The 22,601-nt window shown below is 40.9% G+C and overlaps 1 protein-coding gene across 1 annotated transcript; it reads right to left on the reverse strand.

Annotated features, from left to right (window-relative positions):
* Positions 1 to 22,601, reverse strand: cdh19 (cadherin 19, type 2). The gene is made up of 12 exons (XM_041961139.1): positions 22,482 to 22,601; positions 16,989 to 17,368; positions 16,562 to 16,856; positions 14,830 to 14,949; positions 13,003 to 13,170; positions 11,769 to 11,959; positions 9,827 to 10,080; positions 8,358 to 8,494; positions 6,847 to 6,968; positions 6,398 to 6,515; positions 4,508 to 4,759; positions 1 to 2,255 (listed from the first exon to the last, which is right to left on the reverse strand). Exons 2-12 carry the CDS (start codon positions 17,232 to 17,234, stop codon positions 1,735 to 1,737), a joined length of 2,424 nt encoding a protein of 807 aa, XP_041817073.1. The 5' UTR covers positions 17,235 to 17,368; positions 22,482 to 22,601; the 3' UTR covers positions 1 to 1,734.

Here is a 22,601-nt window from a genome sequence, read left to right on the forward strand (position 1 = left end):
TAATAAGTAACATAATAATAACTAAATAGTATGAGACATTTAAACTTCATAGGTAAGTAATATTGTAGGCATTGTGCAATAAGTATGAAGCATATATTTATATAAATCAGCATGAATCACAGTGCTGCACTTTTTAAGAAACCTTAACCTTCATACTCCTATCCTATCCATTACGTCAATGCAATGGCAGTTATGTCAATACACTGATGGTGTACTACGCCTTCGTGGTGTAGCCACTTGCTTTTTTTCTAGTTCAGATTGTGACAAACATCTGCCCAGGCGACCTTTACCAGCTCTTGCCTGAAAAACTTATTCTCAGCATGGGTGGAGCAAGGAAACAGTATACAGTCGTGGTTTCTGCAAATAAAAGACGTTTTTGCTTGCAGTAACGTATGTTGTGGCTGGATCACATTGTGGTCTATTGACGCCAGTGCAGATGCTACAAGTGCTTAAACATAAAGCATTACAACCCAATTCAAAAGGAATTCTGTAATCACCTTTTTGATTAAATAGTGGTCAAGGTTGGAAGTACTTGGCTTAAGCTGCATGAATCAATAGGATTTTATAACAAATAGTGATATAAATTGTGAATAGTGAACAGGCTGTTATCACCAACTCTGCAAACCCAGTGTTTTGGTTTTCCAGCCAACAGGGACGGCTCTCAGCAAGCTATTTGTTTTCAGCAAAAGACTCAAAAAACACAGAGCACCACCTGCAATTATCGGTAACACGTTCACCATAACAACCTCATAACATGATAATAGTGTGTTTTTAGCTTGTTCCACTGCCCCCAAGTAACCAAAAATAAATTAATGCAGCATCAAGGGTAGAGAAGAGTCATGGTTAAGGTTGAACAACACAAACACTGACTTTTGGTAGCTGGAAGGATGCAAACTGCAGCCTCTTGAGGTTAAGGCACATTCTTTGTACACTCGCCATGTTGTCCCATGTCATGCTACTCCCATCTTTGCTTCTCAGAGAGGACAGTCATTAAATGTTTCTGTCAGGAAAGTTGTTTTTAGCATTCATACAAAGCATATATAACATCTGCCCCTTCTATATCCATGATAGATGACATGATTGTTGAATAAGAATAGGTATAAGGAGAAACCTTTGCCCATTGATTTTAAAATATAAGCATTAATATTAGACAAACATTACAAATTATCTCACACTAAGAAAGTACAGCAAGCAAAAATGAGTCCAGATACAGAGAGCAGATGTGAAATGACATTGAGGAGGACAGTTTGTGAAATACACTTTGCTTTCTCGCTTAGAGCTAGATCAACACCAGTCTCTTGTCAGTATGATAGATATGAAGCTACAGCCAGTTAGCTTAGCTTATCGTAAAGACTGGAAATGAGGAAACAGCAGAAAAGAAGAGGATCCAAAAATCATCCACCCAGCACCTCTAATACAGACCTCTAAAGAAAGAGCCAGCCAAGTTTTTTCACCCTGGTTACAGTCTGTCCACAAAGCTAAGCTAAGCTAAGCTAAACTAAGATAAGCTAAGATAACAAGCTGCTGGCTGCAGCTTTATATTTACTGTACAGACATGACTCTGTCTGAGTGTCTCATCGAGCTCAGGGCTGGGTGGTGAAAAAGCATATTTTCCAACTCTTCAAACAAAAAATTCTGTCCATCTTTATGCTGATGGCTTCTCATTGAAATGCACTGAACTGGTCCATCATGCAAAGATTAGAAGAACAGCCACTTGAGAAGAAGAAGAGCCCCTCAGAAGATGGTGTCTTCGTCCCTAACCCCATGCCAAGGGGTAAGTCTGACCAAGTAGGGTCTGGGATTACAAACAGGTTGCTCTGGTCCAAGCTCCAAAACAGATGACTCCAGTGAGCTGAGGGACCCTGTGGGAGACCCCGAACCCTCATATGCATAGGTCCTTAGACAGTCGAATGGGGGAGCGTAAGGATCCTGATCAGCCTCTGCCAGCCTGTCCAGAATAAACTGCCTGAAGACCTCATCCTCCGGGCCGATGATGTGGGACTCTCGGAGGGACATTCGTATGCTTGCCCTGACGTCCTCCCTCCGCAGCCTCCTCTCCCTCCTCCTTGGGTGAGGGCGCAGCGGGACTACGGGCTGGCAGAAGTCCAGGTCTGCTCCTAAACCCCCTGGTTCTCCGTAATACAGCACCTTCTGTGACACCGTCTCAGGCAGCTCTAGCTCCTTCGCCTCCACCCCCAGTCCCTCCTGCTGCTTCCGCCTGTGTCTCCTCACCATCAGCATTAGAATTGACAGCACTGCAGACACAACACAGTAGGAGATCATTACAGTTAAACAACAGGGCATGAGCTTCGTGAGAAAAAAGCATCCACGGTGCCTGATGGAGCATGCGCATAGAGTGTACATGTGTGCACCAAAAATAATAGCAGCCGGATTTGTTTTTCTGTGAATTGTTATGATGGAAAAAAATCAAAATGAGGGCAGATTAGGTTATAAATTATTTATTTTTTAAATTTCATCTCAGACATAAAGACAGAATTCTGTTATTTGCTCCATGTGGCCCAGAATGCAAAGTGAGTGTTTATTTTTTCTGCTGTGTCTTCAGCGGGTATTGTGCTCATTCGACAGAATGTTAGCATAGCAGGTATTGTCATTAATCTTTCATGTGATGGGCACAGGGAGGACACAAAGCAGCCGAGGTCATAATAAAGCTCTTCACTATGCAAACCCATCAGCGTCCCACGATGGCATTGCTACTGATGTATTGCAACCAACACGCTCATTACCTGACATCATTGCTCTGCAAGCTTTCAGCATTTTAAAAGTGTGTGTTAAAGGCACGCTGGTGAGTTTTAAAAAGGGGATTCAATGAAAGTGCAAATTTGTTAATGAAGAATCCTGCTGTTCAACACACGTTTATATACTTGCCAAAATGATGTGAGGTGGACCTGCTCTAGCTCAACAGATCTGCTGAAAAAGAATGACTTTTTATCAGTGAGGCTGTCATTGTTTCATTACGCTCTGTAACGACCAATTTCCTAAAGGAATATACTGACTTTTTCAGGGTTTGATCTTTGGTCACCTTACTGCTAATGACTGTGAGTTAAGTAATTATAGATGTCTAGCATTATTCAAATGGTTCCGATCTTATGAAAATTTCAGCTAACCTCATTAGTCAAATGCAAAAATCAGCTCTCTAGTCCACTTGACTCCTGTTGTGTAAACACAACAAACTATATTTTTATCATGTATCTCAGAAAGCAGTAATCTCATTTAGCCAGATGTCTGTCTGAGATCTGGAGAAACTTGCCAAAAAAGGGCAGAACAAGATCTTTGGTAATCCTTTTTTTTTCAAGCCTTTTTATTGGCTGTTTGCAAGATGTGAAGATAAAGTCCAGAAACAGAATTACTTTATGTGAATAGCAAATCTTTGTAATTCTTCTCCCTAGTGTAATTTTATTGGCTTGAAGAACATCAACAGCCTGCTGTGTTTACACTTGAATTACTCCCAAACTTATAAGATAAGATAAGATATTCTGTTCTTGAAAGTACGTCTATCACTGACTGTCAGATTTACATATGGAGCCTCGAAGCTGACAAAATAAAGTAAAGTTATTATACAAATCAAAAATATAGCTGAATACATCAATCAATAATATTGTTAATCAAGTAATTCAAATGGAGAGGAACAAGAAATAGTATATAATATACAGTACACAGTATATATAATACCTTAGTCGCTGTACAAAGTTTCATAACAGTAGCTTCAGAATTTTAGCCTGCAAGCTAACACTAAAAAATCACCATGCATCTATTTTCATGCCTCTATCACAGTGTCTTCATCAGGTGCATGTCACCTGTCTTCATCAAGGACAATAACGAAAGTAAGTCTTGCACTTTATTGCATCTTCATTTTGTAGTTGTGTCATTGAATGCTTCTTTTCTAATGTCAAACAAGCTAAACTAAAAACTCCTCTGTAGCTTTAGCTAGCTAGAAAAAAACCCACTTGCAAATAATAATAAAATTGAGAGAAAGAATAACTTAGCAACTGTTACATTTGTTTATACAGTGATGCTACAACAGCAGGTTGACAATAGAATCACGTTACGAGCACTGGTTGGCATCATTTTCTGAAGAAATTTATGAAATGTGAGGAAGATTAAATGTTTGAGCAAAAATTATGAATGATAAACAAGAGCTCAAACCAAAAAAAGAAAAAAAACTCAGTTAACTAATTACAGTTAACAATATTATTTATTGATGTATTCTGTTTTAGTTTTGACTCTGACAGTGGTTTTCTAAATTTTGTCAGTTTTGGGGCTCCGTATTTAAACTTCTTTTATTTCAAAGAACCAATCTTCCAGCCTTAGCTCTTCATTTTCCTCATTTTGAAAACAGACCCAGACGTGATTTTGGTGCCAGATGGCAAAAACTTCCAAGAGACCAAGCTCCATAAAACAGTCTATTCCTTCATATACATCCTGATTATATCTCAGATTGATACTCCGGACTGGGATGTGAATATAAGCAGAGACCATGCTTGCTTACCTGTGAGAGAGACCAGGCAGACCAGAAACCCTAACAAGGCTTGCAGGCTGACCCCCATAGACAGGGCGAGGGCCTTCACTCCCCCTGTGGGACAATGGCCGGCAGGTTGGCAGCTGCACACGCTGATGGTCAAAGTGCTGGTGCTGGACAGAGCTGGAGAGCCGCTATCTGTCACCACAACAGGCAGGAGGTACTGGGTTTGATCCTTGCGGGTAAAAGTACTCCGGCGTGCAACAATGCCCGCTGTATTGTCTGAAAGGAAAGTCAAGAGAGGTGCACTTATTCTTTAAAAAAAACACAAACACTGTCTCCACTGCGAGTGCTGATATTTTGGGGGGAACTCCAAGCTGAATAACAAGTGAACTGACACGCGTAATGTGATTTAAAATACAATCTAAGTTCTCTGAGAGGCCCAAACACCTTGTCAAATCTAATTCTGAGTGTGTACAAAAGTAAATTTGGAAAATCTCTTTCAGTTTTGGGTTCAGCCGTAAGACTTAATCAAGGCACTTGAACAATAACTTTTTGAGAGTCAAATTTGCCTTGTGGCATATGGAAATGCGTTTTATTAAATGTGTTCCCTCTTGATTCATTATTCATTTCCTGGTTGCTGACTGGACTGCTGTGCTTGCCTGGCTAGCCACCCATACACTGCACCTGCATACATTTCATTCTAACTCATTCCACACATTCAAACTTCCCTCAGCTGCACACTTTAAACAACACTGCCTGATTTTTACTGCCCACTTTCATTATGAACTTGGAAAAACGGTTGACTGCCCACTGGCTACAAGGCAAACACTCTTTCAGTTTACTTACTTGAGAGGCTGTCAGCCACAAAAACAACCTACTGAAGGATTTCATGCAGCACAAAAACACTTACTGGTACATAGTGTTCATCTACATTCAAGTTCTTGTTATCATAAAGGATATCCCTTTATTCTTCCTTTGTCAGACAGTTACAGCACTTTTAATATAGGCTGTGGTTTAGCTGCAGCTTGCCATCATTATTTCAGCTACCAAATGGGACTTCAAGTAAGTATCAAGCCCCACAGCTTAAAGTCAGTAATTTGCAAGATGAAACTTGCTGCAAGGTAGGTATAATATGAGGTCTAATAACACAAATTTAGTTCATGCTGAGGGTCAGCAACTGGTTCAATGCACTTCAATGCAAGAGAAAATTTCAATTCTGCCATTGTTTCATTCCTTGAATTTGGCCAAAACCATCAACAACATCATCTCCAAGATTAGTCATCACCACCACTAGTCTTTTTTTTCCCTCTACACTGCATGTTCAAAATCACAACTCGAGCTGAGAGTTTCATTTTGGGGTGCATCGGCCTCGAAAGACACAGTTTGACATTTTGTGAAACAAGCTCATTCGCTGTCTTGCTGAGAGCTAGATGAGAAGATCAATACTGGTCTCATGACTGTATGATAACTATAAGGCTAGCGGCATGTCAGCTTAGCTTAGCACAAAGACTGTAAAAGGGGAAACAGCTAGTCTGGCTTAGTAGAAGGGTCAGAAAATCTGCCAGCTCTGCCCCTAAAGCTCACCAATGACCACACTGTATGTGTATCCAGCTCTCAATAGTGTAGGCTTGTTGTCGCCAAGAGGTTGCTATGCAACCACTGGACACTCCAGGGAGTCGCTGTGGACATCCAAGAAATAATACAGCATATAACCCTCATAAAACACATATTTTGATGCTCTTGTACTTCTGTTTTTGTATGGATTTGACAAACAAGCTATAGCTTGTTAATGACTGACCAAAGGTGCTGGTAGATGTGTTTTTCCCAAAATGTTGAACTCTTCCCTTCAGCACAAAAAGATTCAGAGCTATAGACATGTGTGTGCCTAATTATCTAATTGCATTAATCGAATATAACCTTGATTATCTCTGATAGTGAAGTTTGGATTGATGTGTTTCCCGGGGACCATAGAGAAATAGAAGTGGTGTCCCTCCACAGGCTCGTCCGGATCAGCAGCACTGAGCAGCTGAATGAGCTGAGAGACACAAAGACACATTACTAAGGACACATGAGCGACACAAGTGCCACATGCACACAACAGATTTCCTGGGAAGTAAGTAATCATGTGCACCCTAGATTTTCCCTCTCAGAATCTCAATCTCAGCAGCTGACAATGTGATGAATGTTATATGATGAACAATAGTCAAATGGTTCATTGTGAGTCCTTCAATGTTTAAAAAGACGTACTGAACAGTACAATAGTTTAATACAGTATAATACTTTTACCGTCCACATTCATGGAACTTCTCATTGGCAAAATGCATGCATAGTAAATCATGGACATCAGTGCATCATAATATACATACTTCTCCCGCCTGTGTTCCCTCACAGATATATGGCTGGTAATCTCTTGCAAGCCTTGGCACATTGTCGTTTATGTCCAGCACTTTGATGAACACCACCACAGAGGAGGATAAATGGTTCTGCGCTGCAGTAGTGAAGATAGACATTCGCTGGAGTCCACTGGGTGCATGTATCATAAATGCTTTGTAAAAGCTCTGTCAAAATAATACTTAAGACTGATAAATGCTTCTGCTTTCTGAAATAAGACTGTGGAGTTTCACTACTTTCTCCAAACTGAAACAGACTGAATGGCAAAAAAAAGAGTAAAAAAGTTAGTCCCCTATGGAAATGTAAGGGTTTGGATCATTCTAGACCAGTAGCAGTCAAATTAAATTTTAAACTGGACGTTATATAGCAGTTTTAATTACATAAAAGTGGCATTTTGGAGTGTCAGTGTTAAGGAAGTTTGGTGAAATTTGCATTCCCATGCCCTTAGCTAACGATTTCAACTGTTTACTCTTTGCTTGTAGCTATTTCAACCATTTATTCATTATTATAAGATAACAACGCATACATTGCTTTGGGCTAACTATGCCAACTTTTTATTCATAGCTCTTAGCTATTTCAATTATTTATAAAATATTTTAGCTAACAATGCATTCTTTGCTTTTGGCTGACTATTTCAATTGTTTATTCAATGCTTTAGCTAACAACGCATCCGTTGCTTTAAGCTATTTCAACAGGTATCAATTGCTCTTAGCTGATTGCTTTTAGCTATCTACAATAATTTATTAATTACACTTAGCTAGCAATTTATTCATTGGCTATTTCAACTGTTATTAATTGTTTTTAGCTAAGTGCCTTTAGCCATCAATTTCATGTATTCATTACTTTCGACCAACTATTAAAACTGAAAAAACTAAACAAAGGTAGGCTAACCTTGTTTCATTTTGCCAGGTAACGTTTGACAGATGACACTATTTCGCCCATTTATTTAATACTTTTAGGAAAGAATTTCAACCATTGATCCATTAGCCTATTTGTAGCTACTTGTTTGTAACTGTATTCATTACTTTTAGCTAACTATTTCAACCATTCATTTAATGTTTGAGGCTAACAATTTCAACATTTATCAATTAGCCTACTTGTAGCTAACTAATTTAGTTGTTTATTCATTACTTTCAGCTAACTGTTTCAACCATTTATCAAATACTTTTAGCTAACAATTTCAATTGTTTGTTCATTACTTTTTAGCATCTATTTCAACAATTTCCATTACTTTAGCTAACTGCTAGCCTGTCTGCTTCTTTCTTGACTAGTTGTCATGCTCAATCACAACAGGTATTTTTCAGGTTTCTATGTTTTTTTACAACAGTCTGGTTAGCAATTGCTGCTCTCAATAAACATATGTCATCAACACATTGCTGTAAATATATTCATGACAGGTTTCATGACCGAGTGGGATAAATGTGCCATAAATTGGCCGTACGGCATCAATTATATGCTGTTATACATGACATGAAATTCTCCCTACTTGTTTCCTTGGCTTCAACAGTCAAATTATGCCAGTTTGAAGTCTCTCGGTCCAAAGCTTTAGCGACGCTTATAGTCCCATTGTTTGGGTCTATTTTGAATGCTTTTGTGGCATCGCTCCTTTTATCAATTGAATATCTGCAAGAAAAAAAAACACGGAGATACACATTTAGAAAGCAAGGTTGTTTTCTGGGCAAACAAAACATTGTGATACCACAGGGAGATTAATTAGGCAAACTGCTCAATTTTTTTTTTTTATCTGTTGACAGATATCCAACAAAGAGACTACGCACAAACTGATGTCACACAGCAACAACAACACTAGAAAAACATGGCAGATTTTGTGTATTATTTGCAGTTGTTTTAATTGAATGTTATTTCTAAGCTGACCACAGACTTTCTCTATCTGTCATAAATGAGGAAATGTCATTTAAAAACAGTGAGACAGGGAATCTTACAAACATAGAGAAATCTTGTTCAGTCTTTTTGAAATGTATTACTTGTGTGTCTAAACAATGACACAGCTGGTGCAGCTGCAGTGACCTAATACACATCCCTTGGTCTTGTTTTCGACAGCGGGTAACTTATTCCTTGCATTTTTAAATGTAAAAATAACCTCAAAAGAGCACAAATTTATCATCCACCGACAGAGCAGGCAGAATTATTTATGAAAGAAATATTTGCTTGTTATACTGCACAGGTCTTTCTCACCACCATACCTTTAACCCCCATTAATACAAGTGATTATAACACCATGGTGAATTAGAGTAACCAGGTTTGAAAACATGCCAAGTAATGAATCATTTGTGTGAGCCACTTTGCTGATAATGACATGGAAAATAAGCTAATTTGACCAAAGCAAACTTAATCATATTTAGTAGAACTGTGGAAACCCCTAAAATGTCAGCCTGAATTTATTAATCAATGAGACACTGTCACCAAAGGGACAGTAATAGACGCTAGGCTGAGGATGATATGCAGCACCTGCCACTCTTAAGCTCTGTTGAGATGGACTACAGGCACCAGTACTGCTGCTGTCTCCTCTGCAACGTGCCCCACTTGCAAATGACTGCAAATCTCAATTCCATATGCCACCTCGTATGGTGCTTTATTACATTCCCACGTCCTAGCCACGTCGCTTTGTGATAATACCACAGCAATAGATAGAAAAGCCTGTGAGGTTAAAAAAAAATCGGCATGATTTATTCAGCAGGGCTCATTTCCTACTAAAGTAATATGAGATAAATATGACCATGTACAGGGTATCCAGAGATCAAGGGTAAAAATGGATGCACCGAGCCAGTAACATTATTTGAAATGGAATGATTTTTCACCCTGTGGAGGAAGCTGTCTAGGGCAGGCTGTCTGGGGACATTACGCCCCCACCAGCCTGGGTATGCACCTCGTCATTATCATACTGGCAGTGGGCTGGCAGATGCCATTCTTCCTGGTTGAGGCGGTTCACGTTACCTGATGGGCTTGTTGACTGTGTCAGTGTCTCTGGCACTAACACTGCCAACCACAGTTCCCACAGCTACATTTTCAGGAACTTTCCAGTCGTAGACCGGCGAGAGGAAGACAGGCGGCTCATCCACATCCTCCACGACAATCTTGAGTGTCGTCCTGTCCCTGAACTCCTCCGAAGTCAGAAAACGAGTGTCCACGTGATCGTTGACTGCCTCCGCGGCCATGACAAAACGTCTTTTGGTTTCAAAGTCCAAAGGCTGTGAAGGAAAGAAATGGCTTTTATAATTCATATGAACACTGTGGCTGTTACAAGCAGAAAACCTCTTGCTCATCATCATTAAGCAAGCTTAAAGAGTAACAGCTTTTTGAATATGTTTTGCCAGCTCGTACTTAAGAGAGATGATTATTCCTGAGAGAGCAGGATGACTCAGACTGGATGTTAAAATTGTTTAGTCAATGTCAATAAGCTACCAGCTGTGAGCATGCACTTAAATAATGCTGTGTTTTCGATTAACATTATGATGGTAGTAATAAGAAAACAGCATGCAAACCATTACCGCATTCCCAGAATGATTCAGAGACAGTCAATAATGTTTTTTCACTTTCTTTTTTATTATTATTATCACGCCATCTAAATTGAAATCTCCTGCGTTATATATGAGAAGCATACTGTATGTGGGAAATAATCAAGTATGAGTGTAAGTGTAATCAGCATCATGAGCGTTCTTAACTAATAGAAATATATTCAGGGCTTTCTCGCTTTTTCAAATCATTGGGCTCAACTTGAACATACAGAGCTGAGGCCTAAATGAAAGAATTTCACTCAATTTATAATTTTCCAGTCCAGTCAATTTGTTGTCCTGTCATTGCCCTTTCCAAGTAACTAGTGGAGATGCTAGGAAGTCTCTGCAATAGCTGAGAAAGAGTCCAGCACATAATGCACTGTAAAACCACAACTTGTCGTTTTTTTTTTCTCAGATTAGACAAACAAAACACAGTGTGGTAACTGGTGACCTTTAGAGGCGCTGATAGGTGGATCCTCTCTGGCTGCTGGCTGTAGCTTTATATTTTCCGGACATATGAGAGAGGTGTGAATCTGCTTGTCCATCTCTCGGCTTAATTCCCGAAACGTCCAACTGCTGCTTTGAGTTTGTTATACAACTGCAACATCACTGGTATTTTAGCTGTTTGCCAGCAAGTAGACAAATGTGTCTGCTAATTGAGCACTAAAATGAGGGTTTAGTAGACAGTGCACAGCTTCCCAAGAGGAAAACAGGTCCTTGTCACCCTCTTCTGATGTGTAAATGGATAAAAACTGGCAAATTTCAGCGCTGCTGTGACTCATCAAAAGCGAGCTTTTCGCATGGCCCGTTCATGTGCTGGAGCCGAGCTCAGAGTAGCTCATCGTGCATATACACAGAGACGTATATGTCTATGACCTGGAAAGGGGTGGATGTTGATGTTTCTACCAGATGTGTGACTGTGTGTCGTCACTGGGTCCCTCTGCAGCTGGTAGGCTCATTAATTTTTAAAAGAATTATTTAATTTTTTTTTTCTTTTTCCTGTGTGCGGTAAAACGCTGATGCTGCTGCAGTCTGCCAGCTGTCTGTCTGTCTGTGAGCCTCCATGGTTGCTGGGGAGTGCCAGGACATGCTGCCATGCCCTCTATCAGGTGCATTTTTTAAATCTGGCTCATGTCGTCATGTCATGCCTGTAGTTTTATTCAAATCTAAATTTAAACAGTGGCTATTTGACAAGGATGGCAATGACTGCCTGTAGCTTTTGTAAAAATAATGTTTCAGAGCCTCAGGGTGTCTGTGCTCACCCACACTTCAGTTTCTACCGCCCTTGAAACATCAGATTAAAAACAACATGTAAAATTAAAAATGTGCATAAAAAAATCATATATTAGATATAGCATGATATACACTGTGTATGCATTCACCTTGGCTAGCATAATAACTCCCTCTTGTGTCACCGGGTCTGTTTTGATAATAAAAGTGGAGCTTTCCTCCAGGTCATCCTCCAAACTGTAGGTCATTCTTGCATTGATGCCAATGTCTCCGTCCTCCGCCATAATCCTGCCCACTGTGGTGCCCACGGCTGCGTTTTCAGGAACGGCAAAGGCGTACAGGTCTGGAGAAAAGAGGATGTTTTTAAAGTGATTCATGTTGACAGCATTAGTCAGAGAAGCTGAACGCTTGAATAAGATATCAAAAGGAATATAAAATCTGGAAGATACCAAATTGTTTCTTTTGCAGCTCAGTAATAATCATTTAGAGAAAAGCAACAAATAAGAAAGTTTTCTTCACTAAAACGCCTACAGAACTGAAGTTGCTAGCAGCTGGTCAAGAGAGTCTGCAAGAGTGTAAAGTGATAAGGGAGGGAGACCACTGTGGTGGGGGGTCAATTTGTGTGAGTCGCAGATAAATTGTGGCAACTCCACCTAATCCCGGCCTAAGTCTAATAAGAAGATGAGAACATGTGATTGTGTCTTTGAGGGACTCCATTTGGATGGCTGCCACGGCTGCGAGGGACTCAACAGCAACCAGCTGCTCCTGAAAACAAAAAATCCCCGCTGATAATAATTTGCAATTATGTGACAAAACAGAGGGCACAGTTCAAAGTGACGTGCGGACATTGAATATTTATGAGGCCTTTTGACAGAACACAGAATCCGTGGGATACAGTAGCACCGGCGGTGAATGAGGGTGTGACATTAATAGTCAAAAGTATCATCCTTGCTGTCTCATTTCTGAAGAATTGATTTCCTCCCTGGGCATTCATTTAGTGAGGTTTATCGCTCAGAAGGCCAGGTTTGTTTCCAAAGGTCATGACAAATGTCCTTTCGCGTGTGAATGATTAAATTCATCCGGTGGGCGGCACATGTACGTGTGCACACACAGATGAACAGAACGTCGCCATCTCCTTTCCCCCTCTCCTTCACTCCCTCTCTTTCTTCCGCTGTCTCCTTTTAATTTCTGAATAACGGGACGTGCACGGCCGAACGCAGCGCTGGCGGTGCAAAAACCACCCAACTGAACCGGAGAAGAGTGATCAAATAAATACCTGTTAGGTAAAATATCAAACATGTCCTCGCAGTCTGCTTTCATTGATTCCCTGGGTGTGCATGGCCTGGCGTTTGCACCGCTATGACTCATACTGTACATGTGACTCACGGTGCTGGAATGTGGGTCCGTTGTCGTTGACATCAGTCAGGCTGACGGTGACTGTGGTGGAGGAAGAGTAGCCGCCACTGAGGCCCAGCATATCCTTCACCTGCACCACCACCAGGTACTGCTCCCTGGCCTCACGGTCCATGTTTGGCCAAGATGTCACAATAATCCCTGCAGGTGGAGGAGACAGACAGAGAGGAGGAATGCAAGAGGCGAGCCGAGTTCATTAAGACAGCATCAAGTGTATCTGTGGGTGGTTTTCTGCCTTTTTTTTCCCACCAAATGTAAGTGAACAAACTTTGCCTGGAGTATTCTTGGAGAGCCCTGTGCACCGTGCGCTGCACCACAGAGAACTTCAAGTCTGCAAAATGTATCAATACGCAAAGAAACATGAGGACGGCTTTCAGATGACTTAATGCTTCAGCAAACAGAAGAATAATCTGAACAAAGAGAACTACATTGCCCTGGAAAGTGTTCTGTATCTGCTTTTTGCTTTGGAAGTCATCATTTCAACCACTGAGTCATCTAATCTTGTTTAGATGACATGAGGTCCTCAGCAGCTATCCGCTAACCACATTACCTAGTCAGTTAACTATTGTATTGTGAATAAATTTGTGATGAGCACACAGCATCCAGTCGAGCTGGGTTAGCCACCTGGACAGGTAACAATGCCAAAATACAGCTTTTTTTGTTTTGTTTTTTCAACAATAAGGCACCAGTTTTTCTAATTTTTATTCTCATGAAAAGACCAAAACCAACAAAATCTTTGTCTGTCTTTCCATTTTTTCATGTCTGTCACTCTCAAGTCCATTATTCCTTCTGAAAAATGACAAAAAGTCACAAATATAGAATTTCTTTTCTTTTCTTTTCTTTTTTAAGGCCTAAATAATTTCCACAGCTGGGCACTGTGGTTTTTAGCAAACATTACTCAAACAGGAGAAAACAGCAGATTATTTGGGGACTATTTTCAGATGTGGATTAATCTACCTTTGGTGTAATAAGAAATGTTACATTAGCAGGACAATGAAAGTGGAAGTGACTCAGAATGAACTAAAGGGCACATGTTATTAATGCTGAAGGAAATGTCCCCCGCAGTTCAACGGTGTGGCTATCTGATTTGTTTGGAACAGGTTTGTGACAATGATGGACAGGCACTGAGGAAGAAGATATGTCAGACTTCGCTCACACAGACAATACTTGCTTGTACAATCGATCGCATTTGTTGACAATGAGAAAAAGTTAGAACACCTCCAGGTTCATCCTTCTAGACTTAAGCAATAAGCAAAACTACAACTCGCTGGTTTGGAGTCAACTGCTGCCCACTCCTCAGTGAAAACTAACAATTGGTTTCCTAAAAAGTCAGATTTGCCCTTTTACATATTGCATTCACTTGCATTTAAATGTTTTTTTGACGTCAATAACTCTCTCCCCCAACTCTTCACAGTTCAGGTCAGGAATGTGTGTGGGAAGTGTTGTAACTGACCTCTGTGCTACACAAGTAAACGGTGTGAACGTACGCGCGGCATCAGCTGAACCAGTAAGCTCTCTCATTTTTCCCGGTGGTCTGAAGGAGCAGCTGAATCTGTGAACGGCTATTTAAAGAGACAAAGTTGCCAGGAGAACGTGCGTGATTCTCAAAGCGAGAAATGGTGCCAGAGGGGCAAACCCAAAGACAAGACAGCGTCCTGCCTTAACGGCCTGATATTAGAAACATTTCTGCCCTTTTGTCCTTTTTAAGCCCACATGTTGTGATGTTCAGCATTATTTCTGCAAACTGTTTGTGTACAATGAAGGACAGTTCAGTCTGAAAGCCCCTGCGTCTGTCAGTACCCGTCTTTGGCTCCACAGAGAAGTAGGGCTCCCCCTGCAGGATGGAGTAGATGAGCTTGGCGTTGTTTCCGAACATGGGATCATCAGCATCTGTGGCTGTCACCTGGGCCACTGTGGTCCCTGTGGGGGGGAGGGGGGATCACACAGTCAGAGTTAGCTCAGGCAGCAGTTCCAGTCGACGGGGAAATAAAGTGATTATGCCACAGTCCCGCAGGGTCTGTCTGTCTGGCTCGGGGGGTGGCAGCAGTGCAAATAGAAGAGGGGGGGTTGAGGTAGGGTTAGGGGAGGGATGTTGACAAAGGGGCAAGGGTTGGAGAAGCGGGGGTGGGGAGCAGCGTTGGCGTTTCACAGCTGAGTAAGGTGGTGCAGGTGTGTGTGACAGCCCCTGCAGCCCTAAAACCACATCTCTCTCAGCGTCCACCTGCCCCTCGCTTTCCCGGCTCTCCCTTTCAGGTTCTCTTCTTACTGCCCTTTTCTCCGCCGACCATATCCTTCTCCTCACCGTGCTCCCTTTAGTATCTTCCGCTCTCTCAGCCCTCTTGTCTATCTCGTTCCTTTCTTCCCAGAGAGCGCTCTGTTTTTCTCTCACAGGCAAGGATTTACAGCAGCATTTCTTATTTTCAGCCGCCCGCACTCCAGCCTTCCCCTCTCCCTTTCCCTTTCCGAGTCAAACACATTATGATTTATTACGAGTGAGATATTACGCTGCAAAAGCAGATTACATATAAATTGAAATGGTAATGTTTGTGGTATGAAAGGGCAGTGGTTATAATAACATTATTTAAGAAATTTAAGGCATCCAAGCTACGACTAAGAATCCAATACTTTTACTTCCTGAATGGGGACAGATGACAGGCATTCATATAACCTTTAGTTCCTTGTCTCAGTCAAGATTTCAGTTAAGAAAATTCATTTGAAAAGTACATCCTTAGAAACGATAAAGCCAATAACGAGTTTTATCCGTTCAATATGAAATGTTTAACTTTAACCGGTAAACAAAACTAACAAAAAATGGAGATACACATTTGAATCTTGAGTCTTGCCATCGTTTATCCTATTCCAAATATTACCACACTATTTTAAAAAGAGATTGTCTTCAACAGAAAACATCTATGTAAGTCGTCTGTGCAAGTAGGTTCTTGTATTTATATTATATGTATTTAAAAATATTTATATCATAGTTATAGTTACTTTTTTTTTTTTACTTTTTTTGAATTTATCTCAACCTCTAGTGGCCACAGTGATTATGACAGGAGCAAAGGAGGAAGTCGGGTGTAGTATGAAGAGATGAAGAGGAGGAAAGTCTGCATGTGGAGGAGGAGGGGTTGACTTTCACCCAGGAGACCGCTGTTTGTGCTTTGTTTGAGTGAAACCAGGAGTCAGTGTTGGCTTATTTTAAGTTACGTAATGTACTTGAGTTAAGTAACGTATATACCAGAAACGTCTTTAACCCAAATCATGATCTTTTCTGCAACCAAACCCAAGTAGCTCTGATGCCTAAACCTATCCGGACTGCAACTGCTTCATGACTTTTTTCACACTAATGAGGAAGGTCCGGGATGCTTAATGTTGGTACTTTCCAGCTGTCAAATATGTCGTTTTGGGGAACACAGGCTGGTGTTCAATGAATATTAAATGCTGTTTACGCCCAAGATTTCTATAACTTTACTCGCCTGTATGTTCAGTTCTTACTGTTAAATGGGTGCTTTCCCCTTGTCTTTCTTCAACATACCTGTTGGACACATCTCAGGGATGCTGGACACATATGGTTCGTTCTGGAACTGGGGGGCATTGTCATTGATGTCCTGCACCGTGATGATGAACTCTGACTGGGGTTCCTCTGGTTCATTGGACCACCTGTTGATAGCCTGTGCTTGGAGGACGTAGAAGGCCTTCTCCTCTCGGTCGAGCTTCTTCAGTGTCCGGATCTCACCGGAATACTCGTCTATCTCAAACACATCCCCAGCGCCTTCTCCTGATAAGATGTACTTGATAGAAAACTCGCCTCGGTCAGAGTCAGATTTGAGCTACAAAGAGGGGAGCGGGTACATGAAAGCTTGATGTTTTTAAACAATTTTCTCAGAGGTAACCAGAAAACATACATTTTCAAAGGGAAGAACCGTATCAAGGACATGGAGGACATTCAATGTATGTGGTACCTGGCCAATAACGCGAGGAGTGGGATCTTCCTCGGGGACAAACAGCTGTTTCCAGATCCAGCCTCTCTTCAGGCGACGGTGCAGATGAGTGGAGCCTTGGGCCAATTGTTGGGCTTCCAGACCCTGAGTACCACTCATATCGCTCAGCACTCCGCCAGGAATCATGGAAAAGACAGTCACCATGGCCAAAACGCTCGGCATGCTCATTTTTACTGTCCATCCGTGTATTTCCTCTGCACCTCCCATGGTTAGTGGACAGAAGATAAAGCTATCACCGGTCCAGTGCTACCAATCCTTCATTCGACAGCACAGTAATTCATGATCCCGGCAGTGCTGTATCCCACCTTGTTACGATGTGGTTTGTATGCACACACATGTCTCTGAAATAAAAGTTAACAATTTAATTAATGGCTGCTGTGAGAAATTTCCAGCAGTGCACAGAGATGCAAAATGGTGAAATTGAAATCTGTAGCAGTGCAGTGTTTAATTACACAAAGCTTTAAATACACCTGAAGTATTTTGATCTTTTTGTAGTTTCAAAGCTACATTTCAGGGCTGTATATGTCTGTCTGAAATAAGAAGTAGATTTGAAAGGTAAATCTAACCTGAAGACTTTAAATGCTGTAAATAAAAAATGACTGTCTTCTGTATCATTGATCACTAACCACACGTACTTATACCTCAGGCTGGAGTTTCCATAGTTGCTTACTGGTGTTGTTAACATAGTAGAGTAGTTCAACTACACACACACACACACCCCCACACATACATAGACATATATACGTATATACTCTGTGTCCAATATGAGTTAGTGTTATTGTAGGCTAACAATATCCCCCTTTATGTAATTAGTAGTGTTACATAAAATCCAGATTAAAATCAACATGAACGATTCTCGAGTTCATCTGACAGGACTGTGGGGACAGGTCTGACAAAACAGGTCGGGAATCACTGTTCTGTGTGAGCTCTATGATGACAGGATCCCTTTTTTCCTGTCTGAAGAGTTATGCTAAATCCACTGCACAACAACAACAACAACAACAACTCAGACGTATAACGAATTCAAGCGAGAAAGCCAGTCTGCATCTCGCAAGAGAAAGACAAACCCTTTGTGTGAACTCTCCTTTTTCTTTTTTTTCGGTCTTGCATCCTGCAGTCCTGGACGGGCCGCCGAAAACAGCCCTCTGTTTTGAATTCAGACAAGGCCCTGTATTGTGTTTCATGTGGGGGAGCAGGGCGTGAACATCATTCCTTAAGCATGACACTGCACTCTGCAGCTGACTAATGAAGACTTCTAATTAGATCAATGTCTCCCCAGACATGGAAAACAGAGACGCACATGCCTCTGACAAACTATGACTCGAATCGATGCGCCAATTATAATGTGCATCAGGATCAGGGTCAAGAGTGTAAGGACAATGAAAAGGCAGACAAGACAGCGAATTAGTTAGGACAACACAAATAAAATATCTTGAACTGACAACCGCACCAAAGTTAACAGGCTTTAACTTCAACAAATTCACTTCCTTTATATACAACATGGATTAAATCTGGTCTTTTCTTTCTGCTACCAACGATAACCATCAGGTGTTTGGTTCCAAACTGTGGGCCTTCCTTCACTTTCTTCTCCTGCATTATGCTCTTTTGTTTTAATTTCAACACAAATTCATTGTCAAAATGTGAAACCCTGAACCCAATTTAACTGTTCTCGAGCAGCAAAGTGCACATCAGCACTCAGAGGGATCAGGTGTTATTAGGGGATAGAAGTCACAACAGCCATAATTCCAAACCATTTTAATAGAGTTTTTTGACACTTGGACGGTTTAATCCAAAGTGCTGCACGGGAACACAAGTGCATGTGTTCTCAGCATGTCTGGTCCAAGTGGAAAGTTAAATAATAGGTACTGCAGGAAGTTGTTTCAGCAGTCCGAGCAGTTTCAGTATTAATGCTTTAACAGCTCATAATGCTCATGTTTAATCTTGTGAAAGTAAATTAGCCATCAAGATCCACTTGTAACGACCTGGTAAAATCAATTACTGATACAGGCTGTCCTTTCTGAAATTCAATTTCGATACAGAACGTGAATGAAAGTATGTGTTTGTTCTCATGTATGTCTTTACGGGCCGTATTCATATCGCCGAGCGTTGCGGAGTGACATTCCAATTAGTGGCCAGTGAATCGTGAGCTGTTATGGGCTTTCGTAGGGCTGCCAAGCACGTGCCCAAACTGAACGCCTTGAGCCAAAACTAGACAACAGCCCTCAATGATGTTACTCTTAGCAACTGCTCAGCTGCCAACATGCCAAGGAGCCTGCTTAAAAAACTTCCTGGGGGTATCAGCCTTTACTGATGTGGCTGGAATAGTGCACAGGTCAACAGATGTTTAGGTGCCAATTTAACAAGATGGGCCTTTCTAGAAATAAGTGATGAAATTCTGGGAAAATAATGGGTGTGCCAAACAACTCCCAGGCCCAGGTCTCTAAATAGCAAAGGCATTAGGGAGCAAGTAAAACAGATGTCCATGTGTGACAGGCATCTTGATGGTGCTTGATAATTATGATGAACCTGTAAAAGTCGGGTTTAAAAGCACTAAATGTAGTGATGGAGCCTCTTCTTTTATAATGCAAGTTAGTTTTTGAGTTTTGAATGCAAGCTCTGAGAAAAATTAAGAGAAGCTAAAAATATAAGAAAAGAACTAACCATTCTATGGTCAGTTTTCTCCCTTAAAAAGAAATTCTCATTCCTACATGACATGCAGTACATGCAGAGTGCCCTGAGGTTGACAACCATTCATTACCTCTAATAGGCCTTCCTCCCATTTCCAGCAGACTCCTTGTAGCCTGTATGTACAGTGCGCTACTCTACCACATGACAGAATGACAACGAGCTGCAGTCTCACAATGTTAAGCACTAGATGCGCTGAGACCGTCACATTATTTTCCTATATGGTGATGTGTTCTAGCTAATAAAATGTCGCTCTGTTGTAGAAATGGTTCCAGGATGATGTTAAAATGGGTCTAATGTGCCAGCACAAATGTTAAAATGCGGCAATAAAGAAAAAGCAGCTTCTACTTGACATTGTGGTTGACACAATCAGTATCAATATGCACTGCCAAGGCCCACTGCTGCGTGATGCTACCGCTATATGAGCATTAATTACGTTGTTTTTCATGCATCAATCATCCAACTTGGTCATAAGTAGGATAAGTGAAAAAGGAAACAGAAAAATCTTTAACATATGAAAATGTGCAAAGCTGAAAACGTGACACTGGATCTAAATATAGACTCAAAACTCTCATTTAACTACAGCTATTTGCAATCTTGACGAAAAATCCATCTGTTAAGCCTTGCATCGTTAAGATTACCCTTCCAAGACAAAATGTCCTTAATTGGTCATTTGGGAGCTTATCATGGGACTTGTTGTTTACTGTTCAGCTCCGTATAACAACAAAACTGACATGTAATTTATGTTTCCTAAATCAGGACCTCAAATGAGTCCAGAGACTCAGCTAGAACAACAGGGGAATGTCAAGCCATCATGTACTTGCAAATAAGTAATTTGCTTGATTTTATTATGTGCACAAGTGGAAATCATTACTGTTTAGCAAGTGTCACGAATTTCCACTGACATTTATCAGCGATAGGACTACATCCTATTATTTTTCCTCTTATTTTTCATTGAAAACAATTAACTGATGCTCCATAATAATAAAAAAAAAGATGAGTGGATTTAAACTAAAGGCAATTATCTATGAAGACCTAATTATGGTGATAAAAATAAGTTTGTGACAAAGTTTTAAATTAAGTTTCAAGGAATATCTAACATGGACAATACTCTGAGAGCAGAAGAACATGTTAATACACTTACTTTAAAAGCAGAACTTGAGTATCTGCTATCCTGTAATGTTCGCTCCCCCAGTCTTTTCAGTCATATTGTCTATGGGCCTTTGTTCTGTGCTGTAATGCCACATCATGTTAGCAGTTTCCAGACATTTCATTGCTCGGCCAAGGTTTTCACCTTGTATAATGAAAATGTTCTGCAGTTACAGATGGGATATTTGTGCGTCACAGTTTACTGCCCTTGAATACGAGGACCATCATAATGGACAGACAAGTTAATTCACTGAGAACACGCCTGAAATGACCCATCTGAAGAAAGGGCAAGGAAATTGTGAATTCACTATTTAACAATGGCACATTTGAGGGAAAGTTTTAAACTCAATTTCCAAAGGCAGGATGTTACTCAATAGGGGTGGAAAAAATGGTTAAATAAAAACAACTTTTGTGACTAGCAATACAGAGGCCTCATTGGTCAAGTGAAATCACGTTGCTACTCTTAAAGTTCCCACTGCAGCCAAGAGTGCTATTTGCTCCCACATACATGTTTTCTAGCTAACGTTAGCTGTCCTATTAGCTGTCTCTGCTCAGACCGGGAGCTTCCAGTGAACACAGCCTCAGACACTGATGGAGGCAGGTTTGATCTCAGGAGACACAGTACCGAGGTGGTTTTCCTGCAGAGTTTGGCTCCTGACACCAGCATGGCTAACTGAGCTAATTAGCCAATGGCAGTTACTCTTAGCTGCAGTTAGCAGTTACTTTAGATACAAGTAAAGCAATCTGTCATCAGAGAACTGTAAACCACCTCGGTACTGTAACATTTTTCCCTGCCGTCAAGCCGACTGGCCATGGTCACTGAGAGGCTAGTCGCTAGTTAGCAACTGGTAGCGGTTAATTTAGCAGCAAGTAAAGGTATTTGTCCAGAGTTGAGTCAGAGCAGCCAGAAGACATCAGAGGGAAAAAACCCAAATATTTTCTCCATAAAATATGATCCAGTGAGCAGCGTTATAAAGTTGTGTTTTTTTTGCAGTAATCAGTGAAGCCTGGCCCCCAGAAACATCCACCTCTTTATACATCCATGACGGCCTTATAAGAATTCAGGTAGCGTGTCATTGGACGTAATATTAGTAACACCCCACAGTGCAGGATGAGTCATCAACATCTTTTTCTTTTTTTGCATTTTCCAGGAAATAACAAAATCTAAAATACAAGCAAGAAAACAACTTTTTTGCCATTGTTCGGCCAGATACTGGTGTATGTATAGGTTGATGTATAGCGCGTGGTTAGGAACACTAACATCGATTTTTGACTTGATGGGAACTCCAATTAAATCCACTTTAAAGTGAGTTAGTAATTTAAAACATCATTTCAAATCAAAACATGAGTTATTGGAAAAGCCTGCAGCCATCTGAAGAGATGCAAGAAACTCACTGATTTCCTGCTTTGACAAATCCCTGAAAGAATCCCTGGACTCATGTAGAATTGATTTTATTCCTTTTTTTTCATCCGTCTGCTGTGGCTTTTATGTTGAGAACCTATTTTCTCTTTGTCTTCCTCTATACATCGCGTCTTGGATAATTTGTAAAATTGCATCTAATTATCCTCTGACAAAAGCTAATCTCCTCTGGTATGTATAGTCTCCACCGACACACCCACCTGTTTGTGTGATGCTGCTGTCCCTCAAGCCACTTGTCACCAACCGTCGCCGAGAGAGATCATCGCGGGGTGTAAAGAAACACAATCTGCTTGACTAAATACCCTGGTACTGGAAAGCAA

Source organism: Chelmon rostratus, chromosome 20, assembly GCF_017976325.1.
Source record: "Chelmon rostratus isolate fCheRos1 chromosome 20, fCheRos1.pri, whole genome shotgun sequence".
NCBI classification, from domain to species: domain Eukaryota; kingdom Metazoa; phylum Chordata; class Actinopteri; order Chaetodontiformes; family Chaetodontidae; genus Chelmon; species Chelmon rostratus.

Excerpts from the sequence above, each read along its gene's own strand:
- cdh19 (XM_041961139.1), bottom strand. The coding sequence starts at position 17,234 with ATGGGAGGTGCAGAGGAAATACACGGATGGACAGTAAAAATGAGCATG. Across the intron at positions 10,081-11,768 it reads GAGTTATTATGCTAGCCAAG|CCTTTGGACTTTGAAACCAA; the intron begins GTGAATGCATAC and ends TTTCCTTCACAG. Across the intron at positions 2,256-4,507 it reads CTGCCTGGTCTCTCTCACAG|TGCTGTCAATTCTAATGCTG; the intron begins GTAAGCAAGCAT and ends TTGTGTCTGCAG.